This window comes from Nicotiana tomentosiformis, chromosome 5 (genome assembly GCF_000390325.3).
Source record: "Nicotiana tomentosiformis chromosome 5, ASM39032v3, whole genome shotgun sequence".
NCBI lineage: Eukaryota > Viridiplantae > Streptophyta > Magnoliopsida > Solanales > Solanaceae > Nicotiana > Nicotiana tomentosiformis.
In genome coordinates, this window is record NC_090816.1 from 28,233,987 (window position 1) to 28,251,362 (window position 17,376).

The 17,376-nt window shown below is 37.9% G+C and overlaps 1 protein-coding gene and 1 long non-coding RNA gene across 2 annotated transcripts; one reads left to right on the plus strand and one right to left on the minus strand.

Annotated features, from left to right (window-relative positions):
• The first annotated feature begins 10,910 nt into the window (after positions 1–10,910).
• On the plus strand, positions 10,911–12,676 carry LOC117273700 (uncharacterized). The gene is made up of 2 exons (XR_004503730.2): positions 10,911–11,490; positions 11,724–12,676. It is a non-coding gene; the product is annotated as an uncharacterized lncRNA (long non-coding RNA).
• A 2,998-nt stretch (positions 12,677–15,674) lies between these two features.
• LOC138892080 (uncharacterized) lies at positions 15,675–16,464 on the minus strand. Its single transcript, XM_070175774.1, has 2 exons — positions 16,018–16,464; positions 15,675–15,899 (listed from the first exon to the last, which is right to left on the minus strand). The coding sequence occupies exons 1-2, from the start codon at positions 16,462–16,464 to the stop codon at positions 15,675–15,677; spliced, it is 672 nt and encodes a 223-aa protein (XP_070031875.1).
• Between the last annotated feature and the right edge of the window lie 912 nt (positions 16,465–17,376).

The following is a 17,376-nucleotide window of genomic DNA, read 5'->3' on the forward strand; positions in this document are numbered from 1 at the left end:
AGCCTTTTAAAAGTATCATTACCTGCTCAGACAAGTCGGTCTGATCTCGATAAGACTTGGCCAACTCAACTCGGAGGTCTTTTATTTCCTCTTCTCTCTACCCTAAGAGAAGTGTTAGGGATTTCCTCTCATCAGTAACCCGTTGAAGGTCGGCCTCATATCGACACAGCTCGTTTTGAGATCGAGAACATGTTTCTCAATGAACTGTCACTGCCTACAAAAGAAACAGGAAATGAAGTTAATGAAAAGTAAACTTAAAGATAGTAGCGACAAAAAAATTTAAGGCTTACCTGATTCAAAGCCTGCCGCACCCCGTGAAAAAGATTCGGTTCATCACCAGTACTGGCAACGTCCTCGACACCGGTAAACAGGTCATGAAAGGGATCCTCTCCGTCGTGAGGCATGTATAGATTGCGGTCCCCCAGAGCTTGGGCTTCCTGAATCACCCCTTCGAAAAAAGCGGGAAAGGTGGGCGCATCTTCGATTGCTGCTGCCCCAAATGAATCACTTGGAGCATTCTCTTCGGTTCGAAGGGATTCGAGGGCCCTTTCAGACATATCCCCCATCCGTTGGTTCCGATGAGATGAGTCTTCGATCTCCGATAATTCAGGGATTCCACCCGAATCTTTCTCTGAAATATCCTCAATTTGAGGCGGAGCCTCATCAAGCATCATCGATCCAGCAGCCGATGTGGCATCGATGGTTCTCTTCGTTCGGGCCGCCAGCGCGGACCCATCATTTTCTTCTTCTTCATCTTCATCCCTTAGATGCAGAACTGATTTCTCAGTCAAAGGAATGACATTCTTGTTCGGCTTACGAGCCGTCCTCTTCTTCGATTTTGGATCTTCGGGAACAGTGGCTCTTTTTCTTTTATTTCCCTTCACTAGCTTTGGGATAGAGGCCAAAGTTTCTTCCTCGTTGGACAAGGGCCTCAAAACCGCATCTTTACCCAGACCTGCATATGAAAAATTTTATTAAGTTATTCGGAAATTACCTCATTCGAACTATCAAAGAGTACAAGAAAGGGGCTTACCATGATTTTTGGCCTCCCACCCGACCCTTTGACAAATCATGCCATGAGCGCTCGGTGTATGTGGAGGTCGAAACAAGAGCTCGTACCCAGTTTTTGAGATCAGGAGCTACTCCGGGCATCCAGGGAACTGCTACATCACAAAAAGAATAGTGTCGATGAGAAAAGAAATGAAAGAACAAAATACAAGCAACAACAAGATCACACTTACGTTTCATATTCCACTCCTCGGGAAAGGGCATCTTTTTAGTTGGAATCAGATCTGAAGTCCTCACTCAAACGAACCTTCCCATCCAGCCCCGATCCCTGTCCTCGTCAATACTCGAGAACAGAGCCTTGGTAGCCTGACGCTGAAGTTCTGTTAACCCTCCTCAAAAAAATCGAGGACGATACAATTGGATAAGATGGTCGAGGGTGAATGACATCCTCTCGATTTTGCTCACAAAATATCGGATCAGGATAACGATCCGCCAAAAAGAAGGATGGACCTGGCCTAAGGTTATTTGGTATTAACGACAGAAGTCAATAATAACGGAATCGAGGGGACCTAACGTGAAAGGTAAGTATATACATTCAAAAACCCTTTCATGTAAGAAGTGATATCTTCGTCAGAAGAAGGAATCATTATTTCCTTTTTATCCCAATTGCAATCTTTCTTTAGCTGTTGGAGGTGCTTCTCGGTTATCGAACATACGTACCTCGATACTGGTTCACATCGGCCAGGGACCGATGAGCCTTTATGGACCTTAAAATCAAAAGTAAGAACACACGCCCCGGGAATGCACTCCTCCGGCCGTGGCTCTGCCGGTGTATCATCGGCGACACATTGTGAAGATGAAGCCTTCTCTTTCTGAGGAATGGTTTGTGATGTTTTCTCCATTTTTGAATTCAGAGGTGAGGAATAGAAGAAAGTGACAAAGATTTGGTAGAATTGAAGAGGGGCTTTTGCAAAAAGAAATCACAGATTTACGGGTAAGTTAGAGAATACGAAAAGGGACTTGGGAAATTTGGAAGATAGAAGATGTAAAAGTGGTAAATGATAAAAGAAAAGGTTATTTATAGGTTCAAGCGATGACGGTTCAGTATCAGCGGTGGCCGACCACCATCTAACATGCATTAAATGCCTTGAAAGACTAAACTGACGGAACATCTATCACATGCGTCATGGTCGAGCCCGATGGAAACGTCAGGTTATAATCCGATCGAGCTGTTAAAAGATCATATAGTTTTTCACCACATTCTTTCTGAGAAACGAGGGGACTATCTCTATACGGTCGAAATAGATTTCGGCCTTCGCACGTCTGCTCGAGTTCGAATGATAGTCGATCAAAGTGAGACATCGAGATGGTTTCCAATGATGGAGCGAACAAGCCTCGAACCCGAGGGGCCGATCAATATCGAGTTCGATATCGTTATTGAGCTCGAATCCAAATCGAACTATGATACAGAGTAAAGCTATCAAGCTTATGAGCTGGATACCAACCAACATCGACCCCGAATCAAGTCAAGGGTCCGAGTCAGAATCGAGTTTAAGCCAAAGATCGAGAGCTCGAGTTAGAATCGGGCTCAAGCCGAGATCAAAAGCCCGAGTTAGATCGGACTCACAGACATAATCGTTGCAATCCCACTAAATGAGGGAATCTTGGCAGGAATTGTGAAAAAGCTGATTTATCATGGATCTCCCATTGAGTGCTTTTTAATTATATTTAAAGTAAGGTCCCTCTATTATAAAGAAGGGTTTTATCATTTCTGGGGAGGCAAGCTTTTGATATAAAAGCTCACATTGTAATTCAAGCACCATATCCTCTTATATTCAAGAGTTACTATTTTTTTAGCCTAATAAAAAATTGATCCATCTTGCTTAGTCCTAAAAATCATCTTCTTTACAACTTTGTCCATTTTAGATTCTTTGTAGTTGATATTTGATATTCTCTTTTATCCTTACGATTTGTATTGAGCTTTATCACATGTCCTTAGAACTACGTATAAATTCAACTCTATCCGTTTTTCGGGTAAACACAAATGCAAGATTGAAGCAATCAATGGTGTTGCTGAATTCATATGCTCTCATCTCATCATTATAAAAAATATACAAGAAAGTATTAAACTCAAAATTCAAGATCGAAGCAGCAAACTCAAACTTCAGTAATCGTTCATAGAGTTTGAATTGAAAAAGGTATAAATTCCACTAATTATTCCTGGAGTTTCAACTACAGTTGAACTCGAGGAACTGTTCTTGAAGTTTGAACCGGTAAATGTTTAACCACCGGGAATTATTCCTGGAGTTTGAATGCCTACACATTTTACTGGAGTTCCACTTGTTAAAGTTTAGAAATCCAATATCGATTGTTAGAGTTGTTCTGTGCGTTAGTCTGAAGTTGTTTCATGTGTTAGTTAGGGATAAAAACGTTAATTTTGTTGGACCAGTGGCTACTTTGTTAGTTACATTTGAAAAGCTCTCTAGTGAGTCTAGAACCAAAATGTTATCTTTTTGGACTCAAAGCGCAAAAATATGTGAAAAAAATAACTAAGTACCATTTTATATATAATGTAGTTTTTCACCGCGCTATACCTTAACCACACGTTTGTCCGTTAAGGTATAACGCATGGGTTACATCCTCTATATATAAACTTTACTGTCCTACCAATAATTCATCTGAACTCTACTATATATATATATATATATATATATATATATATATATATATATATATATATATATATATATATATATATATATATGTAGCGCGTATTATGGATGCGCTATACTCTCAATTATTGTACCCCCAGACTGGTTTTTTGCTTATTTAAGGAGTTTCAGATTTTGGTAAAAATCCATTGAGGATCCTTCAAGTCTTCCAAAATATTTGTTCGTTAACTTATTTTGCATTTTGTCATAATGTCCGAAGAGCGAAAAATTAGAGTTGCATTATATTGGGGGGGAGGGGGGAGGTTGTGGTGGAGAATAACTCAGTACGCTATAGTTGTTCTCCACAGTGTCATGTTAAGTTATCACTTACAATGGAGTACGATAGATTGATATCGTTGTTATGTAAAAAAATGAGTGTGAGGAAACGTTCGGTTAATATTAAAGTAACCGGAAGATATTCGTATTATGTTACTCTGCAAGGAGTTGTTTGTTATGCTGAGTTTAACATCGAATACGATGAAACTCTGACAAATTTTTTGAGAACTCCGTATAAACACCGGGAACCTTTTGTGATAAAAATATTGGAAATGTACGTCAAGGCTAAAGACATTCGCAATATTGAGGCTCCGCAAAATAAGGATAACCCTCAATCATCGGGTATTTTTGGGAGTAGTTTTATCCAAAAGGTTCCGTTTGAAAGAGTTTGGACAGATCTAAACTTATCTCCGCAGGCAAATGAGGAGCGAGGACATAATTTCTCCCCAAGTTTACATAATCCACAAGAAGAGTGGTAAACATCAATTTTCCTTTGTATTATGATATTATTTTCTATGTATTGTATTTGTATTAATACTCATATATTCCACAGGGGGTACCGACTAAATTTGAATTTTACAAGTTATGAACCAACTGACAGTTGGAATATGCCTAGTTTTGGTGTGTTGGATCATGGTGGTCCATCCGGGAGTCATCAGTAATAGAATAATGTGCATCATGGGATATAAACAGATTATGATTTGTAAGTTAAGTGATAAAGTTTATATGTAATTTTGGATGAATTTGAGAAACTCATTATTTTATTAGTTGTGCAGTGAGAACGAGCAACTTGAAGGTCCTGTCTTTACTCAATTGCCCAAAGATGATATATTTAATCGGGATCTGGCAGATGCGCAGAGTCAGGAAGATGATAGTGATTATGATAACAATGCTTATGAGTCTGGAGATGACACACCCTTCCCTGATGAGGGTGATGATGAGGAGGACGAGAATGATGAACCTGATTTGGCGAGGGAGCATGCTCCACCTCCCGTTAGACCGAGAGTGTACGAGTCCCATGTTCCATTTTATTCAAGGGAGATTCCCTACCTTGATCAGTTGCCCAGTATGCCGGATGTGGATGCCCTCACAAGGGGTCTTGACGACATTCGGATAACAATGTGGGATGAATCTAGACCAACAGTGCTGTCAAATAATATGCTTTTTGCTGATAAAGCGCGCCTAAGCATGGCGGTGCGAATGTATAGCATAACAGAGTGTCGTGAGATCGTGGTTCATGAGTCATCTCCGGAACTATACAAGGTTATTTCTCGTAGATGGTTTCAAGGTTTTACATGGATGCTACATGCGAGAAAGTTGAAAACAAATATGTGGATTGTGGGGAAACACGTTGGCACCCACACTTGTGAAATGGACACATTCAGTGGGAATCATTTTAACTTGAATGTTAATTTGATTTATCTTTTCTTGATTCCACACATTGAATAGTCCATAAAGTACAAGATTAAAAAGTGTATAACATCTGTCTACCAGGTACATGGATGTACCATTACAAAAAAAAGGCATTTCTCGGGCGTAAACGTGCGTTTGAGATTTTTATGGTAACTGGAAAAGTCCTTTACTGCTCTACCCAGATACATGGTTGCATTGCAACACTTTAACCCCGGGACTGTTGTTGAATGGAAGCTTGAGCGGAGTTCGATAATACAAAAATTCATCTTCAGATATGTGTTCTGGGCATTTAAACCAGACATTGATGGTTTTGTGCATTGTCGGCCGGTAATATCCATAGACGACACTCATGTCTATGGAAAGTATGATATTAAGTTGTTGATCATCGTTGCAGTAGATTCTAATTGAAGAATATTTTCCCTCGCATTTGCTATTTATGCCAATAAAAGTCAAGAGACGTGGACATTATTTTTGAACCACTTAAAGGAGCACGCTGTTAGACAGTGTTCAGGTATTTGTCTAATATCTGATCGGCATGGCGGTATTTTAAGTTCTGTACGGAATTTGCGTGCATGGCAGAAACCGTATGCCTACCACCGTTACTGTGTTAGGCACTTTAAGGCCAACTTTCAGAGGGCTCATCCGAACAAGGACTTACATGATTTAATGTGGATGGCTGCAACAGATCACCAAGAGTGTAAATTCAGGAAGCGAATGGAATTGATTAGGGAGGAAGTCCTAGAAGCCTATCAATGATTGATGCGACATGAGCTTGACAAGTGGACTTTGCATAAGGATGGTGGTAGGAGATGGAGAATTCTGACTATAAATGTGTCAGAGTCTTTAAACGGGTTGTTGAAGTCTGCACGTGGATTGCCTGTCACTGCCATGGTGCGGATGTCATTCAAGTAGATGGAAGAGAGGTTTGTTGAAAGATCTATAGGTGCATCGTCATTGATGGAAATGGGTGTTGAATTTATGCCACATCTAATGAAACGACTTGAGAAATATAGGAAGCGAGCACAGTGACATACATTTTTGCAGTATTGCAACGAGCGATATATTTTTGAAGTTCGCGCTGGTCTGGATCACAACTGCAGGAATAATACACACCCCGTCAATGAATCCATAAGATTATGCTCATGTGGAAAATGGTCAATCTATCACTTGCCATGCTCACATGCCATGAAGTGCTTTCAACATACTGGTTTCGCGGCAACGAGGTACGTTGATAAAAATCTAGTATTGCTGCATACATAAACACCTATAGTGGACAGTTACAGCCAATGAGTGTTGAGCATTATTGGCCGCTGGAATTATTTAAAATGGTGTGTAACAAGGATTACGTGCGTCAATGGCGAGTGCAGAAAAGAACGCGTATACAGAACCAAATGGATATTGGTGATACCGTTTATGCACGTAAATGTGGCATATGTTCCCAAACAGGACACGACCGCCGTAAATGTCCTTCAGCTGGTTTGGAAAGCTGTGATAATTCAGCTCCAGGTGGCAGTTCATCCAACGTGCCCAATTATCATGGATAAACGTAGTGTTTTATTGCAGTATTTTTGTTGTACTAAATGTCTGTAAATGTTCAGTTTGCAAAATTTCTGAAATAAAATTATGTTTCCAATAGGGTTAAATCTAAAGTATTCATATAAAATATTTATTTTGACAAATTTTCTATATTATTATTTTTATGTTATTTTTTTACATTTGTTGACTAAAATTCGAGAGGGTTTGTTTTTGAACTATCATTTATTTTTCAAATATTTTTGGGGTTAACAGAGAATTAAATAATTAATTTCAATAACTAAAAAGATATTTTAGTAATTATTCATATAACAAATACTTAGGTTGATAAATTTTCTATATTAATATTTCATATGTTAGTTTCCAACATTTTTCTACTAAAATTCTACATGGTTTTGTTTGAACTATCATCCTTTTTAAGTTATTTTTGAATTATAAGAGAACTATATATTAAAATTTCATAAGTAATCAAGATATATTCAATAATTAATCATATAAAAAATAATACAAACTTAATAGTAAATAATATTGAATTTATTTCATTTGTAATGATTTGTTTGTTAACTGTCATATTTTGCCCAAATTTCCCAGCAACTGATTATTTTAAGATTCCTATCTAATATTTGATAATTATATACTGATACATTAAATCCATAATTGAGTACTCTATCCGAGTTTGTTAAGGAGAGCACGTAGTTTTTATTCTACACAACTGAATCTTAAAGAGCACTAAAGTAACACTACTCTAAATGACCATAAAGAAAGTCAATTACCATAAGCTAAAATTTATTATCAGTTTTACTACGCTAAAGGGCACCACATAACAATTAAGGGCACAACATAACACTAAATGGCACTAAACAACAATAAAGTCATATATTAATATACGTACAACAATAAAATCACATATAACAATAATTATTCATAAAATAACAATATATATTTTTTACTAATTTTTTAGAACATAAATAAACTAATCCGGATAAAAAACAAAAAAATAATTTATTCACAAAACGATCACAAAAAAACATAGTCCACAGTAAAAATAACTAATAAGCATTTTATATATATGAGTTTTACCTAAAAGTAAGTCGGAATACCTCGATTTAAAATTTTTTGAAATATGAAAAATTGATGATTTGGGAGCCGAAACGAGCAATAGACGAGATACACTACACGACAACACCTTGAATCCGGTGTTAGCTTGCTAAAATACGGAGAAGCCATAATTTTTGGGGGACGGGTGTGCTCCAATGGAGTTTTTTGGTTAAAAAATGGGGGAGGGGGGAGGGGTGCGTTTTTGGTGTTTCTTCTTCTGTCTGGTCGGGGAAGGAGACGAGCCCGATTTTTTATGTAGGTATAACGCACATATAGGAGGCGTATAGCGCCTCCTACACATGTGCTATATGTAAACTTTGCTAGCCATTTTAAAGTTCAAATTTAGCGGATGTAACCCATGCGCTCTACCTTGACGTTAAGGTATAGCGCGGTGAAAAATCGAATTATATATAAAATGATACTCAGATATTTTTCACCTATTTTTGTGCTTTGAGTCCAAAAAGACAATATTTTGGTTTCGGATTCCTCTCTAGTAGCCATCCCAAAAGGCTAACCCAACTAATTTTTAGTAAAAATCCCCCTTAATTATTAGAGTAAAAATAGCACGAGCTAGCCAGTTTTCGGACTGGTAATTCAAAAATAGCAAGTATTTGCAAAGTCATTGAAATATAACTACTATTTTACTGCAACACGGATCGGTCTAGCATAATATACTGGAGATTGGTGCACACGTGTATGAACTTCCAGCATATTATGCTGGAACTCCAACGCGCGAAAAGTTCCAGGATAATATAATGGAGATTGGAGCACTTGTGTATGAACTTCCAACATATTATGTTAGACCGGTATATTATACTGGAACTCCAGTATATTATGCTGGAGTTTTAGTATATTATATTGGAGTTCCAATAATAATATACTGGAACTTTAGTATATTATGCGGAATATTTTTCGGATTTTGAACAGTGTTTTCGTTCATATTTATCTTTACATGAGAAGTGGCTAAATTTCGATTACTTTTGAAGCAGTGGCTATGTTTCAATTACCACTTGTAAATCTGACTATTTTTGAATTTTTTCCATTATTAGAAGGTGATGGGCCTATGACCTTGCCCTAGCCCGCGGGCATGAGAATAGTTTCCAAGCCCAATTGAGAGTCGAAACAACTAACGGTTCTATAGGACTTGGCTTTATGTATTTTTTTATTCTTCTTTTTTTTGGCTTTATGGAAATATCTCTATCTTAATCTTAATTCTGACTCATATCGAAAATAGCTGTTCCAAGAAAAAGTTAATATCTAGGATATTTTTAAAATAACTCTTGAACAATGATTATCAATTTAACTTGTAGTAAAAAAGAAAAAAATGGCTATACAAATTAAACACTCAGATAAATTTATAATATATTAGATTTAAGAATTATAAACCATGCCTTTACGTTAGTAAACTTCCAGAAGAAATTTAAGATATATTAATTCACTGTTTCTTTTTTATTTTACACGATGGAGAGAAACAAACTCTCTCGTGTGATGTATAATTCATAAAATGCATCTAGTCAAAAGCAATCTTTGTATTACAATGAATTAGATTACACGAGAGAGTTTGTATACCTATTAACGGATGGTAATCTTTGAATTACAATGGATTAGATGTCTACATATTGCATTCCATTGTTTAAAAGTTGCTCACCAATATGAATCATATGCGTAATTTTCTCCAATAACTTTTAATGATAATATTGTAGACAATAAATTGCGTTGAGAAAATAAAATCAAGACCGAAAATATCGCAACAATCGTAGTATTTGATTTCAAGTAATTTGAGTGTTACAATCTTTATGATTCCTCTGATTCTACTTTTCAACAGTAAATAAAAGAGCCTTCGAGCTCAATCTTGAATTTTATTTTAATCCAAGTGCTTGAACCCTGATCTTGATCTTGACATATTTTTAATCCAAGGGCTTGCAACTTGTTCTTGAATCTTCCTCTTGATCTTTTAATACTTAGAACACTTTGATGCTTGTAGCTTTTGGAGAAATCTGCAGCGTTTGATTCACGAGCTCCCTCTTGCTTCTTGTTATAATTTCTGGTGTCTTTTTCGGTTATTAAAATCCCTTTTTATAGTTGTGGGAGGGAAGAGTTATGATAAGAACAAACTCTTTTCGACCAATCAAATTGAAGTGTGACAATGCCGCATTTGATTGGCCAGAACATGTCACTTACACATGTGGCGCGGTTTCATTGGCCCTTTAATTTGACTTGGCATGCCTTGTCATTTTGACACGTGGCACAATCTTATTGGCTCTTCTGTTTGACTTGGTGTGCCACGTCATTTCACGTGTTGCACCAAACTGGACCTCTTTGAAGATGATATCTTGGGTTTAATGAAATGAGCTCATTATTTGTAGCCCAACTAAGTGGGCTAGCCCAATTGATTCAGACTTAATTATTTAATCTATATATATATTGGACTTATATAATTAATTCAATTATATCAGCCCATAATATTTATTTGGATCAATATATCTTAAATTTAAAATATAGTCCAAATTATTTTATGAATTTAATTTTAATAAAATTTATATGCCTACAAATGCTCATACTTCAAAGTTCCTTAAAGTGTAGACTTGATCAACCGAAAAAACGAAATTTGAAGTACCGGTAGAGCCAAAAATCTTATAGTTTAGATATTTGCTTGACTATATTTCTCACTAACTGGCACTTTAAAATTGCACACAGTTAATTAATTAGCCGGAATTCTCCTTGAAAAATTGGCAAAGTCCCAAATACAATTCATATGTTTAATTAGCGCATATCTGCACGTATATGAATGTCCAACTTCCACTTTAGGATTATTTATAGGGACTTTATTAGATCATTCTTGGAACTGTAAGTAGGAGAATTTGGCTCCACTTGATTTTAAGAACAAATCAATATCTTTAGTGCACATTACAGCTCCCCACAGTAAATCAGTTACAACACAGTGGTTACGTGGCTTTAAGCCATTCATTTCCTTTTCTTTTTTTTCTTTTTGGACTTTGCTCTCATAAATTGGTTTAAAGACTTAGCATTAGACACAACTCCACCGCTTGAGAAAGATAAGCTACTAAAATTGCAATTTTATCGGTTCCGCAAACTTCACGTCAATGCGTGTGTTGTTACCATATTTCATTCGGATTCGAATTAATACTCTTGATAACCCATGGAGCTACTTCTGAGTTAGATTACAAGTAAACTTCTGCGCCTATAAAAAGGGATTCAGACCTATCCTTGTACCATAACTCAATTTTCAGCCTTCCACAGCTACCGTGTGCCTCGTTGGATGCAGGAGTGATGGTCCATTTTTTTCTAGCGTCCTTCTCCTTCTGAAGTTGGATGCTGCGCAAAAAATAAGTAGCGACCTTTAATCCTCCTGGTATCTTGGTTGGAGATCCCTGTTGCTGTCCGTAGTCCACCGAAGAAGAATGTGACGCCGATTCTGTTGGAGATAAACGTGAGTTTCTTGACGATGAAACTAAAGGATACATCGCGGGCAAAATAATGATGGTCGATATTGAAGCTTGACGAATGTGATGTTGGGGACTTAACACATGGGTTATTGGTCGAGGACGGAGATGCAGATTCTCGATTTCAACTTCTGCTTCTATGCTGACTTTATTTTCCTAATCTTAACCTTTCTTTGCTCACTTTATATTCATGCTGACTTCCCCTTCTTTTTTTTTCAAGGTGGCCAATGGAAAATTCTTGTAAAGATTCCAAACCAAAGCTTCTCAGGATTTTATAATAACAGCTTCGTATCGCTGGTACCGTATCTACAGAAACTTCGTGTTGTTAGCATCGAGAACTTTCAAAGTTTTTTTTTTTAAGGCTTATGAGAGAGTACCAGTGGTCTTCGATATGCCTAAGGAGATGCACGAGATGCCTATATGACTTGCAGCGAAACACTCTCTTTGTTGCGGCTTGGCGAGAGAGTCACATGAAGTATCCTTTCAATCTCGACAAAATCCCTACTCTTGAAGGCTTGGAGAGACAGTATTTCATCATTGCCGAGCGAACATGTGCCCTATCATATCTTTGCAGGTTGGCGAGGAGGATAACCGGAGTAGGCCTTCCAACTTCGGCGAGCAAGCACCTGGTGGTCTCTGCTGCTTTGACTTCATAGCATGAAAAAATCGTATCTCGACCTACAAGTTTCTAAACTGCAATCCGCTTAGCTCTACAGAATCAAAACTTGCACCACAATGACATATCCAAAATTTAGGGCCAAATACTATCAGGACAAGTTGGAATAAACTTTCGAAAGTGATGCACAAGTCTGTCATTTTGACTGTACAGCACTGCATAATGTAATTCGAACGCACATATCTCAAGCTAGGAACGTCCAAATCACTAGCCGTCTGCGCCACTGGAAAGAAGACTCAGAGATAAGGAAATTCGCAAAATATCATGGAAGGATTCCTAATGGATTAGCCGCAGCAATTTCCGAAAATTAACCGGTCTGTCTGTCGAACTTGCTGTTCAGCTTTATGCACTCTTGTGAAAAAATTCACATCTCGAGCTACAGGTGTCGGAATCGCGAACCATCTATTCCATTGGAAAGAAAACTACGATTTCTGAAACACCTGAAGATATCATGGACAAAATCCTTTTAGATTGTTTGAAACGCTATTTTGAATTCTCTCCTTATGTTTGCCACACTTGCTTTCCAGCTTTATGCCCTCTCGCTGAGAAATTTATATCTTTAGCTAGGAGTGTCAGAATTGCTAACCGTTTAATTTATTAGAAATTAAAGTTCAAGATCTACAACATATCCGAAATTCAGGAGTAAACACTTCCAGGATCATTCTAGATAATATTTTGAAGTCGGCTTTACATTCTAACGCGCTAACAATTTCAGATTATCGCAACTTCACCAAAAGTTTTATATCTTGATGTAGGTACCTCAGAATCGCAAACTGTTTGATTTATCAGAAACTAGAGTCCAAGATCTACAACATATCCAGAATTAAGTATTAAACACTTTTAGGATCATTCTAGATGACTTTTAAAAATCGGCTCTACATTCTAACGCGCCAACAGTTTCAGATTATCGCGGCTTCACCAAAACCTCTGTATCTCAATGTTGGAATGTCGAAATTGAAACCATTTTAATTGATAGAAAATAAACTCAGAGAGATTCATTCTCACCAAAAATTATGTAAAGAATCATGCCAGATTATTCTAGGCATTACTTTGAACTCAATTTTTGAATCTGACACGCCTTAGCAGGTAACTATCTTTCTTGTACTTATATTTTTTTTGCTGCTTCCTTTTTGTTGTTGTAGGCAATGGAGATTTCTTCGTCAACAATGTTAGACGCACATAGAAGGAAAAGTTCGTGGCAAAAAAAATAGAAGGACAAATCTTCAACATGGAGGACAAATCCATAACAGTATATGGAAGGACAAATCCATGACAGCATGTAAAGGACAAATCCCTGACACCATATAGAAGTATCAAATCCATGACAACATATAGAAGGATCAAATTCATGACAACATATAGAAGGATCAAATCTATGAAGAGACTGACTTAAGGTGCAAAGGGACTTAAACGTCCACCTTAAGATTGGAAAATTATAATTCATTTAAGGACAAACCTACGAAGAGGTCAACTTAAGGTGCAAAGGGACTTCGACGTCCACCTTAAAATTGAAAATTATAGTTCCATTTAAGGACAAACCCGTGAAGAGGTCAACATAAGGTGCAAAGAGACTTCAACGTCCACCTCAAGATTAAAAAATTATAGTTCCTATAAAGGACAAACCCACGAAGAAACCAACTTAAGGTGAAAAAGGACTTTGACGTCAACCTTAAGATTGAAAAATTATAGTTTTTTTTAAGGACAAACCCGCGAAGAGGTCAACTTAAGGTGCAAAGGGACTTAAATGTCCACCTTAAGATTGAAAAATTATAGTTCCTTTTAAGGACAAACCCGTGAAGAGACCAACTTAAGGTGCAAAGAGATTTAAACTTCCACCTTAAGATTGAAAAATTATAGTTCCTTTTTAAGGACAAACCCGCAAAGAGACCAACTTAAGGTGCAAAGGGAATTAAACGTCCACCTTAAGATTGGCAAATTAAAAAACCTCAAGTTGAAGACTTGGCGGACTTTGCAGATTTCAACCTGAAGACCAACAAATTCGAAGATTTGACGGACTTGAAAATTTGGTGGACTTTTATGCTTCAACTTGAAGAGTGGTGGACTTTTAAACTTCAACTTGAAAAATTAGTAGACTTGAAGACTTCGGCTTTAAGACTTGTAGGGCTTAAATAATTCAACTTGAAGACCTACAAATTTGAGGACTTCAAATTGAAATCTGACGGACATGAAGACTTGGAGGGATTGAATACTTTAACTTAAAGTTTGGCTGACTTGCAGACTTCAACTTGAAAGGCAGTGGACGTGCAAAATTTAACTTAAAGAGCGACATACTTGAAGATTTGGAGGGCTTATATAATTCAACTTGAAGACCTGCGAACTTGAGGACTTCAAATTAAAGATTTGGCCTTCTACTAAAAGTCTACATCCATCCATCGGAGATGCCAATTTGCTATGGTGGCTTGCCCCAATTGAACCACCAATCTTTGATAAGGCACAAAGTTCATGTAAGCCCGATTTTTAAGTTCCAATCAAGTGGATTATATTCCATCATTCTCCCTTCGAATAACGATTGGGGTAACATGTATCTTTTGAACTTATGCGACTAAACTCAAAATGAAACTCTAAGCTGCCTATGTACCTCGGTGAAGAGGATCAAGTCATACCGTAGTTCAGAATGGGTGATTTTTTTAAATTTTTTTAATTTTTTTAATATTCTTATGTCCTAACTTTAGCCTAAGCTGCCTTTTTAGAGGTTTTCAACCTAGTAGACCTTTTTTTTGGGTGGGCCGTACACAGTTTAGACTCATGCGGGCCAGGAGTGTAGGAACATGCATTTTAGGCTCGTGCATCAAGGAGCGTTGCAACTTCAAGTATAATACTTCTTCAAAAACTTGCCATTGATAGGGCCGATTCTCATGCCGTCTGCATCAACCAGCTCTTAGGCTCCACTTAAATAAGCTTCTTGCACGACATATGGCCCATCCCATTTTGAAGTGAACTTCCCTATTAATTTATGGGAAGTAATAATGGGTCTTCGCACGGTAAGGACTTGATCTCCTACTTGAAAGGATCTTGGGCGAACTCTATTATTGAAGGCGCGAGACAATCGAACTTGATAACATTCAAGACTCTGTTAAGCTTCCAATATTTTCTCATCAAGAGCATCCAACTCTACTAATCAAAGTCGAGCATTTTCTTCATCAGTGATCCCTTTTTGACTAGCTAATCATAATGAAGGTATTTAACGCTCGAGTGGTAAGACGACTTCAACTCCATAAATGAGTGCACAAGGGGTCGCTTGTGTTGGCATGCGGTGAGTTGTCCTATATGCCCACAGAGCTTCTTCCATACGGTCATTCCAATCTCGTTTGGATTTGGAGACAACTTTCTTTAATAAGTTGCATAGAGTCTTGTTGAATGCCTCAACTAGACCATTGGCGGCAACATTGTACATAGAAGAGTTACGTTGCTTGAAGCCAAAGAGATCACAAATCTTGTTCATCAACCTATTGTCAAATGGCTTGCCATTATTCGTTAAGGAATGCCAAAGCGATAAATTATGTTTACTCGGCTGAAACTTGCAATATTTTCCTTCTTTAGTTCCTTAAGAACCACAACTTCAGCCCATTTTGAGAAGTAGTCAGTTGCAGCTAAGATATATAGGTGCCCACCAGAGGACTTTGGCAGTGATCCAACAACATCCAATCCCCAAGCGTCAAACGGCCAGGATGCAACAGTCGGGTGCAACACTTCGGGAGGCTGATGAATAAAATTTGCATGGAATTGGCAAGCCTTGCATCTTCTATCGTGGCCAATAATATCCCATCCTTGTTATATGAAAGTGGAGCTTTGGTCCAGATTGGTGTGACCCACATACCCCAGAATGTGCTTCTTGTAAAGCTTGGAGTGCTTCATCTTCCCCTAAGCATCGCAAGAGTACTCCCTCGAATGACTTTCTGTATAGAGTATCTTTGTAGTAAAGGAAGCGAGGTGTACGATGACGGATTTCAGTCCTACTCCTCGGATTTTCTGGAAGTATTCCATAGATTAAGTAGTCGATAATGGGTTGTCTCCAATCTTCTTTCTCAGCTTTAGAAACATCGACAAGATGCTTGAGTTCATTTCCTTCACCTTCAACCTCATTTGGCGGTGGTACTACCCATTTTTGGCAGACAATAACTTGCGTTTGATCGGGCAGGGTTAACGATAAAGCTAGGGCAGCTAAAGCATCGGCCGTTTTGTTTTCTTTCCTTGGAACATGTTGAATAGTCACGTCACCGACCCATCCCATTAATGCTTTAGCATAATCAAGATATGGGCGCATGTTTCTTGACCTCACAACTACCTAAACGCTGGTTGATCACCAACTGAGAGTCACCAAAGACTTGCAATTACAACTGCTTCATTTCAACAACCATTTTAAGCCCGAGTATTAGTGCTTGATACTCAGCAACGTTGTTAGAGCAGATCTGTGTCAACATAAAAGAGTAGGGCACAACTTCACCTTGAGAAGTGACAAATACTACACCAGCACCGGCTCCTCCGCGATGTGCATCATCATCAAAGTACATCTTCCATGGAGGTTGAACTTCAATGACCATTGCGTCCTTATCAGGTAGTTCGTCAGTTAGCTCTCAATCATCAGGTATAGGGTGATCTGCAAAGAAGTCTGCCAATGCTTGTCCTTTTACAGCCTTTTGAGGGATGTACAAAATCTCGAATTATTGAAGTTGTAGATACCATCTCGCTAGTCGATCACTAAGAACAGGTTTTGACATCATGAACTTGATGGGATTTGCTTTAGAAACAAGACGAATAATATGAGCTTGAAAGTAGTGCTTCAACTTTTTAATTGAGAAAACTAGCGCCAAACACAACTTTTCAATTGGCAAATAAATTCAGCTCGTTTGGTGTCATCATCCTGCTCAAGTAGTAAAGAGAGTTTACTTTTCCCTCACTATTTTCTTGGGAAAACAACGCTCCAACAAACCTTTCTTGTGCTGAAACATATCGTATCAGCGACTTTCCAAGTATAGGGGCTGCTAAAATCGGAGGCTTCATCAAGTAGGATTTATTGCTCTTAAAGGCATTGCTACACCCTTGGTCCTATTTGAAAGGGACACCTTTCTTCATAAGACGACTGAATAGTTGGCACCTCCCAGCTAGGTTTTAGATGAATCTCCTAAGGTATGCTAACTTTCTTTGCAGACTTTTCAATTCGTGAGTATTACGAGGC